Below are 23,591 nucleotides of genomic sequence, written 5' to 3'. Positions count from 1 at the left end.
TCTACTCTGATCTAAAATCTAGAACTTTAAGGCCATTAAGTTTTATCAAATAAGATGAGGCATGGTGGTACACACCTGTAATTCTAACATTTAGGCAGGAGGATTAAGAGTTCAAGGCCTGCACAAGGGGGCGCATGTGTCTGGAGTTCGTTTGCAGTGGCTGGAGGCCCTGGTGCACTCATTCTGTCTCTCTATCTGTCTCTATCTCTCTGTCTGTCACTCTCAAATAAATAAATAAAAATAGACAAAAAAATTAAAATAAAAGACTGGGGAACCTGATTCTGCCACTGAGAGCAGTATGGACAGAATGGCATATGGTAGTCTCTCATAGGCAATGTGAGGGGGGGAGGGGAGTGTCACGAAGCTGGCTTGGCTGCAAGGCTGTGTGGGATCCTCAGCAAAGGTGACACACTTCACTCACAAGCACAAGCGCCTTCCACCTGCCCCTCAGCCAGCACCAAGTTCAGCCAGGTGATTCACATCGTCACTACTTACCGACTGCTGCGGATGCCTGCCTTTGACTGGATAGAATGGCGCTTTGAGTATCAAGTGTCCCAAGTAAACGTGTGTGCTTCAATACTTACTTAACCTTCACTCGGTGGCACTGTTCAGGAGGGTCGAATTATCCTTAAGGAGCTGGAGGAAGTCCGTCGCTGGGACTGTCCTTTAGGTGTTACTGCCTAGCCCCACTTGCTATGTTGCTCTCTCCTTCCTCCTTCCTGTAAGATGTGATGATGGGACCCTCTCCCCCACCCAGCTGTCTGCCCCTGCATGTCTTCCCCACCATGACGGACGTGTCCCCTCAAAACTGTAAGACAGAAATAAACTTATTCTGTCCCTAAAAAAAAAAAAATTTAAAAAAGAGAGTTCAAGGCCTGGTCTACCTATCAAGTTCTGGGACAGCTTAGACTACACAGTGAGACCATGTCTAAATAATAATCAAGCAATTCAACATAATGTGGTTAGTTTGGTATATCTATTTTAGAGATACACAGAAATTTCCATTTCCTAGACAATGGCAGAAATTCAGAACTGCACCACCTCAGGATATTTACTACAAACACCTCCGAGTTCATCTTCTGGTTTTCCTTCCCTGCTCTTTCTAATCAATCTCTCACCTTACTTAAGTAATCCCCCTACGGTAATGCTTTCACCAAATCCACCCACAAGAGCTCTTATTTCTAATTTTAACTTCCCCAGTCAGTCTTCTGTGGTCAGAAGTGAACCCCACTTCATACTCTGTGGCCACTGGACCTGAGCACTCGATGAGAACACAGGGAAAAGGCAGGGAAGCACTTGTTTCCTGGGTACTGCCAGTGAAACACGAAGAGCTAGTAGAAGTCATTTGGTAACACTTTCTTTGAATTACATGAAATCAGTTCTTTACTGGTCAGGGAGGCACCTGAGGCCCACTGCTCAAGACACTACTACTGGGATTCAAAGTTGAACTTTTTTTTTTTTTAAATAGGGTCTCACTCTAGCCCAGGCTGACTTGGAATTCACTATGGAGTCTCAGGGTGGCCTTGAACTCAGAGAGACCCTCCTACCTCGGCCTCCTGAGCACTGCTGGGATCAAAGGCATGTACCACCACACACAGTTTAAAGTTGCACTCTAAAAAAAAAAAAAAAAGTTATTTAATTTGCCAGGCATGGTGGCACATGCCTTTAATCCCAGCACTTAGAAGGCCGAGGTAGGAGGACTGCTGTGAATTCAAGGCCACCCTGAGACTCCATAGTGAATTCCAGGTCAGCCTGGGCTAGAGTGAGACCCTACCTCGAAAAACCAAAAAAAAAAAAAAATCAATTTTATTTATTTGGGAGTTAGAGAGACAGAGAAAGAAGAAGATAGAGAATGTGTGCATTAGGGCCTTCAGCCACTGCAAACGAACTCCAGATGCATGTACCACCTTGTGCATCTGGCTTACATGGGTCCTGAGGAATTGAACCTAGGTCCTTTGGCTTTACAGGCAAGTACCTTAACCACTAAGCCATCTCTCCAGCCCTCAAAATTCAACTTTTAAACCACTCTTCACTTACCTTGGTGGCACAACACTAATCCCCAGCCCTAAATGCACTTCATTAATCATATATGCTGTCTTCATGTATTCTCTAATGTTCTGTTTAAAAAAACGGATACAACAGGTGCAATCTCCACTACCTTCACAGCAAAGCCGGCAACTCTGACTCGCCTCTGCTCTTCCCTGGAGAGAATACGTGCATACTCTTTCAAGTGGAAACTCCTTTCATGATTACCCTTGGGAACAGTCCCCAGATGTGTTTTAAGTTCCTCAGCTATCTACCACTTGAACTTTCTACCTGCAACCTTGTTAGTAAATAGATATGCTTTCCCTCCTTAAAAAAAAAGGTGCACTCCCCTTTCGGCTATGCACCACTCCAGTCAGAGTGCACGCTGTGAGGTCGCTCAGTAACAAACCCTACCTGAGATGGCGTTGTGTCACCATCCCACAGATTATCCCCTCTCCTTCTACATTTGTTCCTACTCTTCTAAACACCATGAGCTTTGGTTGTAGTATACTGAAAAATCAAGTTGGAACTGAGCTTGACATTATGACAACCTTCACAAACACTCTTCACATGCTATATTCAGATACACAAAAACAAACAAATAAGCCTATACTTTGCTCTGCATTTTTGTCTCCGTTATGTAATTCAGAGACCTACGAAATCAGTAAGAGCCCAAGGAAGGAGTGGTCAAGGAATGGAAAAGTGACTAATATAATTGGCCAATAAAGAGCTTTTTAAAAAAAAATTTAATTTTTATTTATTTATTTCAAGGTAGGATTTCACTCTAGCCCAGGCTGACCTGGAATTCACTATGGAGTCTCAGGATGGCCTCAAACTCACGGCCATCCTCCTACCTCTACCTCCCGAGTGCTGGGATTAAAGGCATGTACCACCATGTCTGGCTTCCAGCTAAAAACTTTTATGAAGAAAAACAAAGAGTTTTATTTCAACTGTTATTTTTCAATTATTCATTTCATTTTGACCTTTGCTTCATACATGTATTAGTTACATTCGCCATTGCTGCAACAAAAGACCTGACAAGAAATAACTGAAGGAAAGAAGCTTACAGGTCCAGAGGACACTGCCCATCATAGTGGCAAGGCATGGCCGCAAGAGCATGAAGCTGCTGCTCACATTCAACTGCGGTCAGGGAGCCAAGAGTCACGAATGCTGCTGCTTAGCTAGCCTTCTCCTTTTTATTCCACCCATGACCTTAGCCCAAGAATGACTCTTCTCACATTAACAGTGGGTTCTCCCACCTCCATTAACCTAATCTAGAAAAGGCCTCACAGATATCCCCAAAGATTTGTCTCCTGGGCGGTTCCAAACCTCGTCAAATTGGCAATATTAAAACATCACAACAAATACTATTAAGAAAGTAGAGCCAGGCATGGTGGTGGCCCAAGCCTTTAATCCCACAATTTGGAAGGGTGAGGTAGGAGGATCACCATGAATTTGAGGCCAACCTGGTCTACAGAGCAAGTTCCAAGTCATCTTGGGCTAGAGTGAGACCCGACCTCAAAAAAAAAAAAAAAAACAATAATAATAAGTGGAAATTTAAAATGATAGAAAAATCTCAGTAAAATTTTGCAACCATAACTGGAAACCACAACAAAATCTGATTATTCTGGTACTAAAAATAGTTAATGGTAAGAAAGATCAACATCAAATATTATCACTGAAACACAGGACAATTTCTCACAGAAAGTATCAAAGCATGCACCACCAAAAGTATAAACAACTTCACAAATGAAATCGTCAAAAGAATTAGTCCCACAGTGGCACAAAGCACTCATTCTGTAACTTTTTTAAATAAGATTCCTTTCTGCATTCCTTTAAACTAGGATGAATTAAGAATACTCCACACTGAGGCTGGTGAGATGACTCAAAAGTTCAAAACATTTGCAAACCTTCACAACCTTGGTTCAATTCTCCAGTACCCACCTAAAGTCACACCCGTAGATGGTGCATGAGTCTGGAGTTCACTTATAGTGGCAAGAGGCCTTGGCCTGCCATGCTCACTCACTTTTTCGATATCTCACAAATAAATATATTTTTTAAAAAGAATAATTCAGAGCCGGGGTGGTGGTGAACACCTTTAATCCCAGCACTCGGGAGGCAGAGGTAGGAGGATTGCCATGAGTTCAAGGTCACCCTGAGATGACAGAGTTAATTCCAGGTCAGCCTGGACCAGAGTGAGACCCTACCTTGAAAAACCAAAAAAAAAAAAATAAATAAAATAAAAAAATAAATAAAAAATAAAAAGAATAATTCAGCTGGGTGTGTAGCACATGTCTTTAATCCCAGCACTAGGAGGCAGAGAACCACCATGAAAATGAGGCCAGCCTGGGACTACAGAGTGAATTCCAGGTCAGCCTGGGCTAGAGTGAGACCCTACTTCAGAGAAGGGAAGGAAGGAAGGAAGGAAGAAACGAAGGGAGGAAGAGAGGAGGGAGGGGAGGGGAGAGAGAGAGAAAGAGCCAGGCATGGTGGCATACAACTTTAATCCCAACACTTGGGAGGCTGAGGTGGGAGAATCACTGTGAGTTCAAGGCCAGCCTTAGACTAATTCCAGGTCAGCCTAGGCTAGAGCAAGACCCTACCTCAAAAAAAAAAAAAAAGGCTGGAGAGACGGCTTAGCAGTTAAGGCACTTGCCTACAAGGCCTAAAGACCCAGTACCCTCGTAAACCTGATGCACAAGGTAGTACATGTGTCTGGAGTTCATTTGCAATGGCTGGAAGCCCTGGAACGCCCATATTTCTCCCTCTCTCCCTCCCTCCCTCCCTCCCTCCCTCCCTCCCCCTCTCTCTCTCTCTCTCTCTCTCTCTCTCTCTCTCTCTCCCCTCCGCCTCCCTCCCTCTTTCTCTCTCTCAAATAATTAAATTAAAAAATATTTCTGGGCTGGAGAGATGGCTTAGCAGTTAAGCGCTTGCCTGTGAAGCCTAAGGACCCCGGTTCGAGGCTCGGTTCCCCAGGTCCCACGTTAGCCAGATGCACAAGGGGGCGCACACGCCTGGAGTTCGTTTGCAGAGGCTGGAAGCCCTGGCGCACCCATTCTCTCTCTCCCTCTCTCTGTCTTTCTCTCTGTGTCTGTTGCTCTCAAATAAATAAATAAAATTTAAAAAAAATATTTCTAAAAGAAAGAGAAAAAAATGCTACAGGGAGTGGTGGCACACACCTGTAATCTAGGTATTTGGGAAGCAGAAGTAGGAGGATCACAGTGAGATTTGAGACCAGACTGGGACTACAGAGTGAGTTCCAGGTCAACCTGTGTTAGAGTGAAACCCTACCTTGAAAAACAAAAGAAATAAAGACAAAAGTTGCTAGTATATTATGCTCAGCACTTCACTTTTTTTGTTGTTGTTTTATTTTTGTTTTCCAAGGTAGGGTCCTAGTACCTAGTACTTTCCTAGTAATAAATTCATCTTGCCAGGCATGGTGGCATATGCCTTTAATCCCAGCATGGGGGAGGCAGAGGTAGGGGAATCACTGAGTTTGAGGACACCTGGAGACTACACAGTAAATTCCAGGTCAGCCTGGGTTACAGTGGGACCCTACTGTGAACCACCCTCCAAAAAACTAGTTCACCTTTTCCCCAATGCTTTTCAGTGCCAACTCTACATAAATACATTAGTCTTTAATTATCTGTGATTCACTTTCCAGTTTCTGTTATTCACAATTTAAGAACATTAAATGAAAATTTCCAATAGTAACTCCTAAGTATTCAGCTGCATGGCCTGAGTAGCATGAAATCCTATGCTTTCCTATGTAGTCCCACTCTACCTTCCTAAAATAAGAAGCATGCATTTGTCCAACACATATGCTATCCTCTCCTTAGTCATTTAGTAGGGATCTTGGCTATCAGAATGATGGTCATAGTTCAGTGCTGAATGCATGGTTCAATATTACCTACAGTTTGGGGTGTCTACTAGAAGCCTTGAAACACATTCTCCTTGGATAAAGGAGAGGAGGCTATTGTATGTGCACACACAAACACACACACGAACACACCTTAGTCCTCTTAAGGACTTTAGTTATAGTTTTTTCTCATTCCATACAAATTTAATAATCAGCTTATCACAATCCTCTAGTAATCTAAAAGAAAACTATTATCTTAATTTGAAGTGCCTTCAATCTATACATCAAATTGGGAAGAACTGAGATTATTGTGCTAGTCTTCTATCTTTAATTATGGTAGGCAGCTCTATTTACACCCAAGTCTTCTTTAACATTTTTCTATTTCTTTTTTTTTTTAATTATTTATTTATTTATTTGAGAGCGACAGACACAGAGAGAAAGACAGATAGAAGGAGAGAGAGAGAGAATGGGCACGCCAGGGCTTCCAGCCTCTGCAAACAAATTCCAGACGCGTGCGCCCCCTTGTGCATCTGGCTAACGTGGGACCTGGGGAACCGAGCCTCGAACCGGGGTCCTTAGGCTTCACAGGCAAGCGCCTAACCACTAAGCCATCTCTCCAGCCCAACATTTTTCTATTTCTAATATTTTATTTGCGAGTATGGGCATACCAGGCCCTCCAGCCACTGCAAACAAACTCCAGATACATGCACCACTTTGTGGAAGTGGCTTTATTTACATGGGTACTGAACATTTTTCTTTTTAATTTTTAAAAATATTTTCAAGGGGCTAGAGAGATGGCTTAGCAGTTAATATGCTTGCCTGTGAAGCCAAAAACCCAGGTTCGACTCCCCAGGACCTACATAAGCCAGCTGCACAAGGCGGCACATGCATCTGGAGTTCATTTACAGTGGCTGAAGGCTCTGGCACATCCATTCATTCTCTCTCTCTCTTTCTCAAATAAATAATATAAAATATTTTAAAATATATATTTTCAGGGACAGGCCAAGCTGTAACGTCACACACTCAGGCTTCATAGAAGGCCATCTCAGGTCCTCCCTCCTGCTGCTCTTTGTACCACCTGTCCCTTCAGTTTCCAGGTGTGCATCTTCCCAAAGTGACCCCCACAGAAGGACAACACCCACGCTCACCCTCCCAGCCCACACCTGGACAGTCCTGCGGCCACTCACAAAACACTGCTAGGCTGCAGGCCACACTGAGCATGCCCAGTGCTGGAGGCAACCGCAGATTTTTGTTTTTGTTTTTCTTTTTCTTTTTTCTTTTCTTTTCTTTTCTTTCTTTCCTTCCTTCTTTCTTTTATTTTTCTTTTATTGGGTCTGTGGGTCTCAAGTAAAAGCCCTGCCCCCACCCCCACCTCAGCCCCTCCACTGACCCCTGGGGGCCCAATATTTTCAGGGACTGGAGAGATGGCTTAATAGTTAAAGGCACTAGTGTGCAAAGCCTGACAGCCTGAGTTCAATTACCCAGTACCCACATGTGGTGGTTTAATTTAGATTTCCCCCATAAACTTAGATGTTCTGAATGCCAGACACCCAAGCTGGTGGAAATGTGGGAACTGGAGCATCCTGGAGGAAGTATATTGTTAGGAATGGGCTTATGGGTATTATAGCCAGCTTTCCCTTGACAATGTTTGGCACATTCTCCTGGTGCTGTTGTCCATCTGATGTTAGCCAGGAGGTGATGTCCACCCTATGCTCAAACCATCGTTTTCCCTGCTATCATGGAGCATGTCCTCAAGTTTGTAAGGCAAAATAAACCCTTTCTCCCCACAAGCTGCTCTTGGTTGAGTGTTTTCTGCCAGCAACACTAAGTTAACTGCAACAACACACAAAGCCAGGCTAGAGAGAAAGAGAAAGAATTGGTACACTAGGGCCACCACCCACTGCAACTGAACTCCAGATACGTGCAACACCTTGTGCACATGTGCAACCTTGCACATGCATTACCTTGTGTGTCTGGCTTATGTGGGTTCTGGGGAGTTGAACCTGGGTCCTTATGCTTCGCAGGCAAGCACCACTAAGCCATCTCTTCAGCCCGGCATGCCCATTCTCTATCTGCCTCTTCCCCTCCTCCTCTTCCCCTCTCAAATAAAGAAAAGAAATGAGAGTGCAGTGTTTAGCACTGAGTGAGACAACTTTACCACACCCTCCACAGCTTAGGAACCATTGTGGGAGATGTGGCAGAAAGAATGTGTGCCTTGGCCTGCTATGCTCACTCACTTTTTCTATATCTCACAAATAAATATATCTTAAAAAAAAATAATTCAGCTGAGTGTGTAGCACATGTCTTTAATCCCAGCACTAAGAGGTAGCATATCACCAGGAAATTGAGGCCAGGCCCAAATGGATTCATTGGTGAATTTAACCAGACCTTCACGGAAGAATTAACATCAATGCTTCTCAAACATCCCATAAACTATAAAAGGAAAGAATACTTCTACAAAGTCAGCATCGCCCTGATACCAAAACCAGACAAAGATTGAACAAAAAAAGAAAATTACAGGCCGATCTCCCTCATAAGCATAGGTCTAAAAATTCTCAACAAAATATTGGCAAACAGAACACAAGAATATATCAGGAAGATCATTCACCTTGACCAAGTAGGCTTTATCCCAGAGATGCAGGGATGGTTCAACATACGCAAACTGATAAATATATTACATAATGGACTATAGGGGAGGAAAAATCACGTGATCATCTCATTAGTACAGAAAAAGTATCTGACAAAATCCAACATCCCCTCATGATAAAAGTCCTATAGAAACAAGGACTATAAGGAACATATCACAACATAATAAAGGCTATTTATGATAAACCTACAGCCAATAATACAAAATGGAGAAAAATTTGAAGCTTTACCACTAAAATCAGGAACAAGACAAGGGTGTACAATGTCATCACTTTTATTTAACATAGTATTAGAAGTCTTAGCCATAGCAATGAGGCAAGAGACACACATAAAAGGGATGCAAATTGGGAAGCAAGAGATCAAATTATTATTATTTGCAAATGATATGATTCTATACATAAAGGACCCTGAAGATTCTACCAGCAAACTGTCAGAGCTAATAAACACTTATACCAATGTAGCAGGATATAAAATAAACACACAGAAACCAGCAGCCTTCCTATATGTGAATAACAAACAACTTTAACCTATATTACTGAGCAAAAATAGCATGGTACTGGCACAAAAACAGACATGAAGATCAACAGAACAGAATAAAGGATCCAGATGTAAGTCCAGGTAGCTATAGCCACCCGATCTTTGACAAAAATGCCAAACAAAAACACTCACTGGAGAAAAGAGCCTCTTCAGCAAATGGTGCTGGGAAAACTGGTTATGTATCTGTAGAAGGATGAAAATAGATACTTATCTCTCTCCATGCAAAAGAATTAAGTCCAAATGGATCAATGACCTTAATATCAGACCCAAAACTCTGAAACTGCTAGAGGAAAAAGTAGAGGAAACCCTTCATCACTGGTATCGGCAAAGATTTTCAGAATAAAACCCCAGTTGCTCAGGAAATAAAACCATTGATCAACTGTTAGGACCTCATGAAGTGACAAAGTTTTTGTACTGCAAAGGACACTGTGAGTAGAGCAAGAGGCAACCTACAGAATGGGAGAAAATCTTTGCCAGCTGTACATCTGACAGAAGATTAATATCCAGGATACACAGAACTCAAAAAATTAAATAATAAGAAATCAAGCAACCCAATTTTTTAAAAAATGAGCTATGCACTGAAACATCTCTATTCACACCCTCAGGGTCAGGGTCCGTTGGCTCAGGGTCCATTATGGAAGAGGTGGCGGAAAGAATGTAAGAGACAAAGGAAGGGTAAAACTCCTTATAATGCACCTGTCCAGACAGGAATTGGATTCAATATCCATGACCTTGCAGTGCCTAGCAATTCCTTCACAAGACCTTCATAATAGAACAAGACGATTACATCAAAATAAAAGAGAGGCTAATGAAGAGAGGGGATTATGATGGAAAGTGGAGTTATGAAGGGAAAAGTGGGGGAGGGGATGGAATTATCATGGTTTAAGTATAGAAGTTGTCAATGAGAAAATTATACATTAAAAAATAAATAAATACGTTTTTGAAAAATGAGCTATGGAACTAAATTCTCAAAAGAAGAAATACAGATGGCATATAAACATCTAAAAAAAGTTCTACATCCCTAGCCATCAGGGAAATGGAAATTATAACTACTGTGAAATTCCATCTCACTCCTGTCAAAATGGCTACCATCATGAAAACAAATGATCATAAATGTTGGTGGGGATGTGGAAAAAGAGGAACCCTTCTACACTGCTGGTGGGAATGCAATCTGATCCAGCCATTGTAGAAATCAGTGTGAAGGTTCCTGAGACAGCTAAAAATAGATCTACCATATGACCCAGCTATACCACTCCTAGGCATATATCCTAAGGGCTCATCTCACTACCTTAGAAATACTTGCCCAACCATGTTTATTGCCACTGTATTCACAATAGCTAGGAAATGGAACCAGCCTAGGTGTCAAGGGGATAATGAAGATGTGGTACATTTATACAATGGAGTCTACTCAGCAATAAAGAAAAATAAAATTTTGAAATTTGCAGGGAAATAGATAGATCTGGTTAGTGAGGTAACTTAGGCCCAGAAAGCCAAACGTCACATGTTCTCTCTCATATGTGGATCCTAGCTACAAATGATTGGACTTCTATGTGAGTTGGAATAAAACTCACTAGCAGAGGCCAGTAAGCTAAGAAGGGAATATGACGTAACAGAAAGGAAATGGGGGGCTTAATAGGATGGTATTGTAGATATGTAAGTAGAAGAACAGATTGATGGGGTTGAAAAGGCCTAAGTGAGGTCAGGGGAAGACACTGAGTAAAGGAAAGGTGGAGGGAGGGCTAAACAAAATCTAAAAGGCTATAAATAAATCATATGGAAACCTACCTTTTAGGACAATGGAACACCCGGAAACCATATATTGTTATTAGAAAATCTTCAGTGCCAGCGATGGGATTCCTTCCAGTGAGCTGTTGGACAGGGAGGTCCCTGATGCCCCTAAAATATTACAGGCCATTGCAGAGGCCCTTAAGTTTCCCAACAGGAAGACGATAAGACCCTATTGCTGAAGATTCCACCTGAGCTGCAAGGTCACTGAGAAATACTATCAAAGGTGAACTGAAAACCTCCTTCCTGTAGACCAGTTAACAGAAAACTGGAAAAAGCTATGCTGCATCCAGTTCAATGGGAAAGAGAGAAATCACCAGTGAAGATATTCAACAGTAGAAACTGCAAGCCTTGTATTTGACTAGCAAGGCCAAATGAACCAGTGGGTACAATAGTGGCATGTCTATTATGGGGGAAACTAACTGCTCTCTAATTGGAATGAAGGCCCACTCCATGGGAAGGAATGCATGCCTGACAGTGAAACCCTATGACAGAAGTAGTCACGAGCCCCCAGGGTGTAACATCTGCTGGTGTCTGGCTAAATGTATATACCCTGCTCACCTAACTGCCCAGTAAGCACTTCTCTTAATGGTCATACCCATATATTAATGTTACTCTCACTTTTGGTTAGAGAAGCTTCTCTTTTCAGATGCAGGTGACCTTGGAATGACTCTGAAGGTAACTTGGTGCTGAGAAGTGACAGAGGTGCTCAGCACTGAAACATCTCTATCACACCTTCCAAGGCTCAAGGTCCATTGCAGAAGAGGTGGCAGAAAGAATGTAAGAGCCAAAGGAAGAGCAGAACTCCTTACAACGTGCTCCTCCAGACACCAAATGGCCTGGATATCCATGACCTCACAGTGACTGAAACTACCTACACAAGACCATTATAATAGCAGGAAAAGATGATGACATCAAAATAAGAGAGAGACTGATTGAGAGCAGAAAGTATATGATGGAGAGTGGAATTATAAAGGGGAAAGTGGAGGAGGAAGGGAATTACCATGGGTTATTGTTTATAATTATTGAGGTTGTCAATTTAAAAAAATTGAAAATTGAAAAAAAAAAATAAGCTTCTTGGATTTTTCAGCTGCTTGGCTAGAAGAGGTGGACCCTAGGGTCCAGCCCTAAGGTGTTACTGGGAATGAATCTGGAATTCCAGCCTAAGATATGCAGAGAGCAGTCAAAGTTCTGCCTGGGTTCCCTGATGTTTAACTACAGGGTTTTGTTTTTGTTTTTGTTTTTTGTTTTGTTTTGTTTTTGAGGTAGGGTTTTACACTAGCCCAGGCTGATTGGAACTATGTAGTCTCAAGATGCCCTGAACTCACAGTAATCTTCCTACCTCTGCCTCCCAGGTGCTGGGATTAAAGGCGTGCACCACCACACCCAGCTGACTACAGGTTTTTTGCTCTTGCTTTTGGTGGTGGGCTTTTTTCTATTTCACCATTATGCAACTTCTCCTGGATCTATAAGTGTCAATAAATCCTGTTCCTCTGATCTGGTTTAGAGGTTCATCTCGGCAATGTGAAGCTAATTACAATATATACATACATACATACATACATACATACATACATACATTTTTTAAATGAGATGGAAGGCAAGGACCAACCCCTAAAGTTGACTTCTAACCTCTACACAAATGCAGTTGTATTCTCAGACACACAATCACACACACAGTATGTGTGACAGAGAGAGACAGAACAATGGAGCCTGGAGAGGCTGTTCACTGGTTAAAGGCACTCGTTTCACAAGCCCGTTGAGTTTGGGTACCCATTTTGGAAGCAGATGCACAGTGGTGTATACATCTATGATCTCAACATACCTCACATAACTGAAGGCAGTTAGGAAAAACTCAAGGGAAGCTGGTCTGGCTTTTCTAACAGCAAACAGCAACAAGAGAGGCCATGTCTCAAACAAGGTGGAAGGTGAGGACTGACTTCCATACATGCTCTGTATCACACACATGCATGCACATGTGTAAACATACATGCAAATAAAAAAAAAAGTTAGGATTAGGGCTGTAACTCAGTGGTAAAGCACTGACCTAGCATCCATGAGGGCCTGAATTTGGTCCCCAGCACTACACACACAAAAAAGAACAAGTTACAAGATGTCAGAAGCAATCTGATAAATCCAGAAGGTAGAATATTTTATAGAAAAACTAACACTTTTTTTTTTTCCAAGGTAGGGTCTCCCTCCAGGCCAGGCTGACCTGGAATTCACTATGGAGTCTCAGGGTGGCCTCGAACTCATGGTGATCCTCCTACCTCTGCCTCCCGAGTGCTAGGATTAAAGGCATGCACCACCACGCCCAGCTACATCAGGGATTTTTGACTAAAGTTAAGCTTCCTACTTAAGTCTCCAGCATCCTGCTGGAGGAGGTGTCACTGGAGGTGGATCTTGTAGCCCAGCCCTAAGAAATGTTCAGAGCCAGTTTGAGCTCTGGCTGTTCAGGCTTATTGGCTGTGTGGTGGTGTCTCTCTGCTATACAACTATGGACATAAGCCAGCTTCCTCCACCACAGATGGTGTGCTTTCCTGACCCTGTAAGCCTGAAATAAATCCTTCCCTCCCATGAGCTGCTTCTAGTTGGATGTTTTTCCAGTAATGCAGAAGTAACTACAACAATGGCATAGGAAAAATAGTGTCAGGGGTACAGAACAGGTAGCTCTAGCCTAGATTTTAAAAACATTTAAGAAATCTAACCACTAAATGCAACATGAACCTTATATGGTCCCTAACAGATACCTCTAGCCTAGATTGTAAAAACATTTAAGAGGGCTGGAGAGATTGCTTAGTGGTTTTGCTTGCCTCCAAAGCAAAAAGACCCAGGTTCAACTCCCCAGGAACCACATAAGCCAGATGCACATGTGTCTGCAGTTTGTCTGCAGTGGCTGGAGGCCCTGGGGCACTGTGATAGTTAAGGTGTTGTCAACTTGATCTGTTTAGTAATCCACAGGCTGCTTCTAGGAAGGATCAACTAAAGGAGGAGGTCTTTCTCCCAGGGTGAGCCCTTCCCCCAGAGTGGGCGGTCCCGCTCAGAGAGGGTCTTGATATAAGGAAGCTCTGGGTAGAAGAGTTCCCTTTTTTTTTTTTTCCTTCCTTCCTTCCACTTGGCTGCCGGAGCTGCTCCCTACCTTCTAGCGTGGATTGAAGACCAGTGCGGACTAAAGACCAACATCAACTGAAGACCCACGTGGATCGAAACCCAGCGGCTCCTCAGGAAGCCTCCAGGCCTTCCGGCTCCTCAGGAGGCCTCCAGGTTTTCCGGCACCATCTGCAGTGCCAGTCAGGACTGCTGAGGCATCTGGCCACGTGGACTGAGCAGCTACCAGGTTCGGTGATTCTCAGGCCTGCAACTGCTATTGGACTACTGTAAGCTAATCCAATAAATTCCCTTTATAAAATAATTCATTCTAGTAATTCTGTTCCTCTAGAGAACCCTGACTAATACAGGCACCCATTCTCCATCTCCCTCTCTCTTTGTCAAGTAAATAAATAAAAATAAAATAAAAACATCTAAGATGGGCATGGTGGTGCAAGCCTTTAATCCCAGCACTTGGGAGGCAGAGGTAGGAGGATCACTGTGAGGCTGAGGCCACCCTGAGACTCCACAGTGAGTTCCAGGTCAGCCTGGACTAGAGTGGGACCCTACCTTGAAAAACAAAAACAACAACAAAAAAAAAATCTAAGAAATCTAACAACCAAATGCAACATGTACCTTATATGATCCCTAACTGTAATAAATTAACTATAGAACTAGAAAAATTTAAATATGGACTGGATATCAGGAATTTTTGTAGATATAACAATGGTTTTATGTTTATTTTAACATGTCCATGCTCGGGCTAAAGAGATTTTTTTTTTTTGATTTTTTTTTTTAATTTAATTTATTAGTTTTCTTTTCAGTAAATACAGGCAGTTTGGTACCATTATTTAGGCTCATCTGTGATCTAAAGAGATTTTTAAGGCGCTTACCTGCAAAGCCTATTGATCTAAATTTAATCCCCTAGTACCCATATAAAGCCAGATGCACAAAGTGACTCATGCATCTAAAGTTTGTTTACAATGGCTAGAGGCCTTGATGTACCTATTCTCTCTTTGGCCTCTTTTTCCCATGAGTAGATAAAATATTTTAAAATGTCCACAATAGTTTATGCTATTAGGTTTTGTTTTATGTAGCCCAGGCTGGCCCAGAACTTGCAATCCTCTTGCCTAACTCATTCACATAAAAAAAAATACCCAATTTGCAGGCTGGAGAGATGGCTTACTGATTAAGGTGCTTGCCTGTGAAGCCTAAGGACCCATATTCAACTCTCCAGATCCCATGTAAGCCAGAAGCACAAAGGTGAGACAAGCACAAGGTCACATATGCCCACCAAGTAGTGCAAGCACCTGGAGTTCAACTTCAGCAGCTGAGGCCCAGGAGCACCAATTCCGCCCCTCCTCAAATAATTAAAAAAAAATATTAAATGTTAATTAGTTAATTCCAGGTCAGCCTGGACCAGAGAGAGACCCTACCTCAAAAAAAAAGAATAATTGTACATTAAATCTTGTTAGGCACTATGGAAAGTATATATAAATCTAATGGAGGAAATTAGGATCAAATTATAGTATGCTTATTAAACACTCTCAATGATTAAAAAAGTAAAAACATCAAAAAAAAATTAAATGTTAAAAAAATACCAAGCTGGATTTGGTGGTGCATGCCTTTAGTCCCAGCACTCAGGAGGCAGTGGTAGGAAAATTGCCATGAGTTCAAGGCCACCCTGAGGGTATGTAGTAATTCCAGGTCAGCCTGGGCTATAGTGAGACCCTACCTCAAAAAAAAAAAAAATAATAAATAAATAAACCAAAAAAAAAAAAAATCAAAACAAAAAACCTAATTTGAGCTGCAGAAACGGCTTAGCAGTTAAGGTACTTGTCAGCAAAGCCAAAGGACTCATATTCTATTCCTCAGTACCTATCTGTGGTGGCTTGATTCAGATGACCCCCATAAACTTATGTGTTCTGAATGCTTAGGTCCCCAGCTGATGGCAATTTGGGAATTGAAGCCTCCTAGAGACAGTGTATTCTTGGGGATGGGCTTGTGGGTATTATAGCCAGCTTCTTCTTGCCATTATCTGGCAAATTCTCCTATTGCTACTGTCCATCTTATTTTGGCTAGGAGGTAATGTCCACCCTCTGCTCAGGCCATCGTTTTTCCCTGCCATCATGGAGCTTCCCCTCATGTCTGTAAGCCAAAATAAACCCTTTTTCCTCATTTTCCCACAAACTGCTTTTGGTTGAGTGTTTTCTCCCAGCAATGTGAACCTGACTGCAGCACCATGTAAAGCCAGATGCACAGGATAGCACATGTGTCTGGAGTTAGTTTGTAGTGGCTAGAGGACCTACCATGTCCATATTCTTATTCTCTCTCTAATAAATATTTTTTTTATTTATCCATTTTGAAAGAGAAAGTGAGAAAAGGAGGGTACAGAGGCAGAAGGACCACTGGGTCTCTTCTAAACCAAAAAATGCGAAGCTCCAGGTACATTTCATCTCCAGGTTCAGAATTCCAGACTCTTCCTATGTGAAATAGGCAGAAGAGTAACCGAGGAGAACACGACTGTGGTGGTTTGATTCAAGTGTCCCCATAACCTTATATGTTCTAAATGCTTTGCCCCCAGCTTGTGGCAGTTTGGGAACTGCAGCCTCTTGGAGGGAATACATTGTTAGGGGCAGGCTTATGGGTAATATAGCCAGCTTCCTCTTGTCAGTATTTGACACACTCTCCTGCTGCTGCTGTCTACCTGATGTTGACTAAGAGGTGATGTCTACCCTCTACTCATACCATCATTTTCCCCTGACATCATGGAGCTTCCCTTCAAGTCTATAAGCCAAAATAAATCCTTTCCTCCCACAAGTTTTCTGAAAGCAACAATGACCTTCTATGGCTTCTGTTCACATGCCCATGGAATACATACACTGTACACATACACATGAATATACATATACACACACTCCAAAATATAGAATAGAGGAAACAAATACAGAAATAATGTAAATGTCTATTAGCTGATCCATGAACAAAATGTCTAATCATACAATGGAATATCACTGAGTAACAAGAAATGGAAGTCCTAGGACTTACATTTGAACATAATTAAGCTGAGTCAAAGAAGCCAGTCCCAAAAGACAACATTTTATATGATTCCATTTAAATTAACTACCTAGAATAGGCAACCTGGGCTGGAGAGATGGCTTAGCGGTTAAGTGCTTGCCTGTGAAGCCTAAGGACCCCGGTTCGAGGCTCGCTTCCCCAGGTCCCACGTTAGCCAGATGCACAAGGGGGCGCACGCGTCTGGAGTTCGTTTGCAGAGGCTGGAAGCCCTGGCGCGCCCATTCTCTCTCTCTCCCTCTATCTGTCTTTCTCTCTGTGTCTGTCACTCTCAAATAAATAAATTTTAAAAAAAAATTTTTTTAAATCATGTCTTAGAATAGGCAACCTTATAAAAAGTTAATTAGTGGCTCCTAGTACTGGCAAGGAGAGGGGCAGAAAGTACATGAACCCAAGTGGGAAGTGACTATAGTAAGTATGAGATGAGGTTCATTTACAGAGTGATAACGCTCTCAAATGGACTGTGCGAATGGCTGAGAACTCTAGGATTGAACTACAACTTGAAATGATATATGATATCTCAAAAGAAGGATTATTTTTCTACTGCTGCTATAAGAGCTACCACAAATACAGTGGTGTTTTTAATCATCTTACAGTTCTATAGGCCAGAAGTCTGACACCAATTTTACTGAGTTAAAATCAACTATCAGATTCATGGGAGAAGAAGTCTGCTCCTTCTTTTCTGCTCCTAGAGGCTGCTCATGCATCTTGGCTCATCAACCCTTCTTCTTCCTTCATTGACAGCATAGCCATGCTCAGTCCTCTTCACATCATGTCTCGCTCTATCACATGACACTGACTTTTCTTCCCTCTATTCCTATGTCACTTTTCAAGAAACCTTATCTTCACACTGAGCCCACCAAAACAATCCACATTAATCTCCCCACTTTACTGTCAGTTGATTAGCAAACTTAATTCCATTTGCCATTCTCATTCTTCTCTCCTTGTAACATAGTACATTCACAGAGTGGAAACCAGGACATGGACATCCTAGGGGTTTGGGGAGCAACAACTGTCATGTAAGATCGCTGGACAAATAAAGTCTTGAAGTATCTAGTTCTCGAGCTGGAGAGATTGCTCAGTGGATACAAGCACTTCCCTGCAAAGCCTAAGGATCCAGGCTCCATTTCTCAGTGCCCATATAAAGCCAGATGTACAAGGTGGCGCACGCATCAGGAGCTCTGTTTGCAGTGGCTGGAGGACCTGATGTGCTCTTTTTTTCTCTCTCTCTCTCTCTCAAATAATAATTGAACACATAAAATCCAGATGTTGGGCTGAAGAGATAGCTCAGCGGTTACAGGCACTTGCTTGCAAAGCCTGACAGCCTGGGTTCAATTCCACAGTACCTACATAAAGCCAGATGTACAAACTGGCACATGTGTCTGGAGTTCATTTGCAGTAGCATGAGATGCTGATGTTCACATTCTTCTCTTTTGCATGTACTCTCTCGCTCACTCGCTCGCTCTCTCTCCCTCTCTTCTCCACACCCCTTGCAAATAAATAAAAATGTTTTCAAAAAAAAAATCTAGTTTTGCAGTCTGTTGGAATTCAATATTCTAGTTACTCCACATCATCATATATCTATCAATTTTTAATAGTTTTCATAAGATACTACTGTTTACCTGTCAAACCAACAGAGATCAGAGGTCAAAAAAGACAACATGGGGTTAGAGAGCTGTAGTAGGAGGCAGGGCGCTCGCCTGTGAAGCCTATGGACCCAGGCTCAACTCCCCAAAGCCACAGAAGCCAGATGCACAAGGTGACATGTGTGCACAAGGTTGTACATGCACACAAAGTGGTGCACACATACGGAGTTTGACTGCAGTGGCTGGAGGTTCTGGCATCCCAATATTCTCTCCCCCGCCCATAAATAAATTTCTTAAAAGACATCAAAATTCACAATAATAAGAGAAAACAGGCCCTTGGAGACAATGCTGCTTGGAACATAAATGGCAAAATTTTCTTGGAACAATCTGGACTATCTATTAAAAATATGAAGACATACATACACATGTTTTGACCCAAGAATTCTACATCAAATAAATTGTGGTAGACATGTATAGAAGATATAGAATAAACAATGCTGGGCATGGTGGCACATGCCTTGAATCCCAGCACTTGGCTGATGTAGGAGGATTGCTGTGAGTTTGAGGCTAACCTGAGACCACATAGTGAAGTTCAGGTCACTCTAGGTTAAAGCAAGACCCTACCTTGGGGGAAAAAAAAATTGGAAATAGTCTACATGTCTACAAGTAAAAAAAAAAAAAAAAACTGATTAAAGGGCCAGGGAGATGACTTAGCAGTTAAGGAGCTTGCCTGTGAAGCCTAAGAACTCATGTTCGACTCTTTAGAGCCCACATAAGCCAGATGCACAATGTGACACAAACACACAAGACTGCACATGTACACAAGATGGCGCACACATCTGGAGCCCAGGCACAGTGGCTGGAGGCCCTAGTGCACCAATTCTCCACCCTCCCCCCAATTCATTCTCTCTCTCTCATAAAAAAATAATTTTAAAAAGCCAGGCATGGTGGTTGGTGCACAACTTTAATCCCAGCACTCAGGAGGTAGAGGTAGGAGGACTGCCATGAGTTCAAGGCTACCCTGAGACTCCATAGTGAATTCCAGGTCAGTATGGGCTAAAGCAAGACCCTACCTCAAAATAAAAAATAAAAAACTAAAATCAATTAAAATATATTCCAAGGCTACTGCAGCCACTGAACTGAATAAGTCTGTTATCTATATACTTATATAGCCAAAACACATTTTACCTAATGTGGGAGAAAGGGAGAGAGAACAATACATATAGTATGATACCACTTGTAAACAATTTTGTAAGAGTACATGGGATACAGCCTTAACAACTATCATAGTTGGAAAAAGCAGGTAACTAGTTTCCTGTATTTCCTAGCCTTAGGATTTTCTACCAGCACCCACAGGACAAGTAGGGTGAATGAACACTAAAAAGCACTCTTTGAAATTCCATTCTCCATCATATTACCTCCCCATCTCAATCATTCTACTTACACAACCAAAGGGGAAAGTGCGGGGGGGAGGGCATTACCATGGGATATTTTTTATAATCATGGGAAATGTTAATAAAAATTGTGAAAAGATAAAAAATGAAATAAAATAAAATTGAAAAAAACAACAACAAAATTTTAAAAAGCATGTGATTAATCAAAAAAAAAAAAAAAGCACTCTTTACAAAGCTGCCAATCACTCAGGTTCGTGTGGCCTTCTACCAGAATTGTCGGTCTCCAGACAATCTCTTACCTGCTAGTTGGTGCGGTGAAAGAAAATGAAAAGAGCTGATTCCAGAATGGGTCATTCTCAGAGATGGACTCTGTGCCTGACAACTTCTTTAAGTACTCATTTTCAAGAAGATCACTGATCCTACTGCTATTCGATCCCATCTTCTAATGTAGTGGATAACTTGTCCTCACACAGCCATTTCCACAAGAGAGCCTATTAAAAAGAAAAGGAATAAAATTCAAACTTGTTCAAAATAGCCATCATACTTTTTAAACCCTTTAGCTACATATAAAAAATTACTTAGGGCGGGCTGGAGAGATGGCTTAGCGGTTAGACGCTTGCCTATGAAGCCTAAGGACCCCGGTTCGAGGCTCGGTTCCCCAGGTCCCATGTTAGCCAGATGCACAAGGGGGCGTACACGTCTGGAGTTCGTTTGCAGAGGCTGGAAGCCCTGGCGCACCCATTCTCTCTCTCTCCCTCTATCTGTCTTTCTCTCTGTGTCTGTCGCTCTCAAATAAATAAATAAATAAATAAATAAATTTTTAAAAAAATTACTTAGGGGCTGGAGAGATGGCTTAGCGGTTAAGCGCTCGCCTGTGAAGCCTATGGACCCCGGTTCGAGGCTCAGTTCCCCAGGTCCCATGTTAGCCAGATGGACAAGGGGGCACACGCATCTGGAGTTCGTTTGCAGTGGCTGGAAGCCCTGGCGTGCCCATTCTCTCTCTCTCCCTCTATCTGTCTTTCTCTCTGTGTCTGTTGCTCTCAAATAAATAAATAAAAAATGAACAAAATTATTTAAAAAAAAATTACTTAGGGAGCCAGGCGTGGTGGCGCACAACTTTAATCCCAGCACTTGGGAGGCAGAGGTAGGAGGATCACCGTGAGTTCGAGGCCACCCTGAGGTTCCATAGTGAATTCCAGATCAGCCTGGGCTAGAGTGAGACCCTCCCTCAAATAAACCAAAAAAAAAAAGAATTAAAAAAAATTATTTAGGGGCCGGAGACATGGCTTACTGTTTAAGGCATTTGCCTGCAAAGCCAAAGGACCCATGTTAGCTAGATACACAAGGTGGCACATGCATCTGGAGTTCATCTGCAGTGGCTAGAGGCCCTGGTGCACCAATTTCTCTCTCTCTCCTTCCCCCCTCCCTCTTTCTGTCAAATAAGTAAATAAATAAATAAATAAAAATATTTTTTAAAGTTATATAGACAGGTGCGGTGGCATACATCTTTAATCCCAGTACTGGAAAAGCATAGGTAGGAAGATCACCCTAAGTTCGAGGCCACCCTGAGACTACTTGGTGAATTCCAGATCAGCCTGAGCAATAGTGAGACCCTTCCTTGAAAAACCAAAAAAAAAAAAAATACTGAGAGCCAAAGGGGAAAAGTAGAGCTAAAATCTCATCTCTTAGCCTACACAAACACCAAAACCCAATCTATGTTTCTATTACAGATACAAAGAAGAATATAACTCGGCCCAAAGAAACTCTCCAGTAAATTCATATTAACGCAAAGCTCTTTTACAACCACGAAAGCAGTGCTAAATAAGTAGTCTGGTGACTAAGGAAGCAGTCATTCAAGCCATCACCATGTGCTTCTAGGGGACTATCCTCTGCTACCTGATTCTACTGAAAGAGCTCTGAATTCCAAAGGAATGGCAGGACTGCCTCTCGAATTGAGTGCACACATACTATCTGTTTGGGTGCCTTTGTCTAAACCTTTAATTTGGGGGTGGGGGACAAGAACCACATTAATTCTGAGAGTGAGTCAGGTAGCTTTGCTAGGCAGTTAGGGTAACTGAGCCACTGAAAAAGTAAAAAGCAAGAATGTCTTTGGACTTTAATAGAGATCAGAGAAGAATCTGGCTTCTCCTTATCTCTTACCTAAAGGAGTTCTCTAGATCTGTTTTTGTCCACAAACACCCTGAACCCCTCCAGAGAGGGAGGTCACCTTTCCTAGGATTTAAATCTAACCCTGACATTATGATTGATCAAGTTCAGCCCCCATAACTTGGTGTCATGGCTAGCCTCTTCCGAGACCAATCAGCTGTCTCTCTGGCTCACCTGAGCCAAAAGGTAGGACCCACCACCTTATAAATACAATTATGAGAGGAGGGCAAGCTCTCTTGGCCAGCTCCTGAACTTTGAAGTTCTGGAAAGCCTCCTTTGTCTTGGCCCAGTTGGGCAGAGACGAGGGGAGACCCCCCTTTTGCCCCTACATGGGGTCTCTACACCTCCTGCCCTCCACTTGGCAGGAGCTCTCTAAGCGTTCTTTTCCTTCCTCTCTCTTTTTATGTTTCTTCAAGGTCCACCATGTGGGCTTCTCAGACCATGTGGGTGTATCTATTTTCCTTCCTTGGTTTTGTACTTCCCTGAACAAATATAATAATTTAATAATTAGCCTTCCCTGTCTTCTTTTATCCAATTCTTTGGTTAATAGCAAACATGAAACAAAGGGTTTGGGTTCAAGGACTTTCCTGGACTCCCTACAAACCCTGTATCAATTTATCTTTCTATCCCTAATAGACAAGAATGTAACAGACACTGAACACAGTAAGAGGGTGAATAAATGATTACCCACAAGGCTCTTTAGTATTTGTCATTCCTGATCATTGAAAATGAATAGTTTAGTTACAAATATTAATCAACAGCTGGGCGTGGTAGCACACGCCTTTAATCCCAGCACTTGGGAGACAGAGGTAGGAGGATTGCCATGAGTTCAAGGCCACCCTGAGATGACATAATGAATTCCAGGTCAGCCTGAGCTAGAGTGAGACCCTACCTCAAAAAAAAAAAAAAAAGCCAGGAATAGTGGCACACGCTTTTAATCCCAGCACTTGGGAGGCAGAGGTAAGAGGATCACTGTGAGTTTGAGGCCACCCTGAGACTACATAGTTAATTCCAGGTCAGCCTGGGCTAGAGTGAAACCCTATCTCAAAAAAAAAAAAAAAAATTAATCAATGTATTCCTCGAATCAATGTCAGCACAGTTCTAATCATGTTTTATCTTAATTGGCTCAGATAAAAAAACTCTCATTAAATAATAAAATGGAGGTGGGATGAATAATAAACTATACGTTTTAACCATCATAACAAAAAGCTATGTGGATTCCCATGGCTTAAAAAAAAAATTTATATCAAGACACTTCCAGGTAAGATGACAGTCTAGAAGCTGCCTCCACGTGACCCAGAGTAAGAGAAAATACTCTATTCCAAAAGAAAGAAACAGAGAAAATGCTTCAGACACACAGAATGGGAGGGAAAGAATACCTGAAAAGTACAGAGACAAGAAACAGGAATGCACCAATGAGCAGTGAGTCAA

General features: G+C 42.2%; 1 protein-coding gene across 3 annotated transcripts in view; it reads right to left on the bottom strand.

Annotated features, from left to right (window-relative positions):
• The window catches only part of Dym (dymeclin), a 522,785-nt gene that overhangs the window by 457,913 nt on the left and 41,281 nt on the right, over positions 1-23,591 (bottom strand). For all 3 annotated transcript variants that reach the window (XM_045142835.1, XM_045142833.1, XM_045142834.1), the window contains exon 2: positions 20,294-20,485. In XM_045142835.1, the coding sequence (XP_044998770.1) occupies positions 20,294-20,433 (140 nt within the window). In that variant the 5' untranslated portion in view covers positions 20,434-20,485. The remainder of the gene's footprint in view (positions 1-20,293; positions 20,486-23,591) is intronic.

The sequence above is a fragment of the Jaculus jaculus genome, chromosome 2 (assembly GCF_020740685.1).
Source record: "Jaculus jaculus isolate mJacJac1 chromosome 2, mJacJac1.mat.Y.cur, whole genome shotgun sequence".
NCBI lineage: Eukaryota > Metazoa > Chordata > Mammalia > Rodentia > Dipodidae > Jaculus > Jaculus jaculus.
Note: the sequence above shows the minus strand (reverse complement) of the source record. Positions and strands in the feature narration are given on the sequence as shown.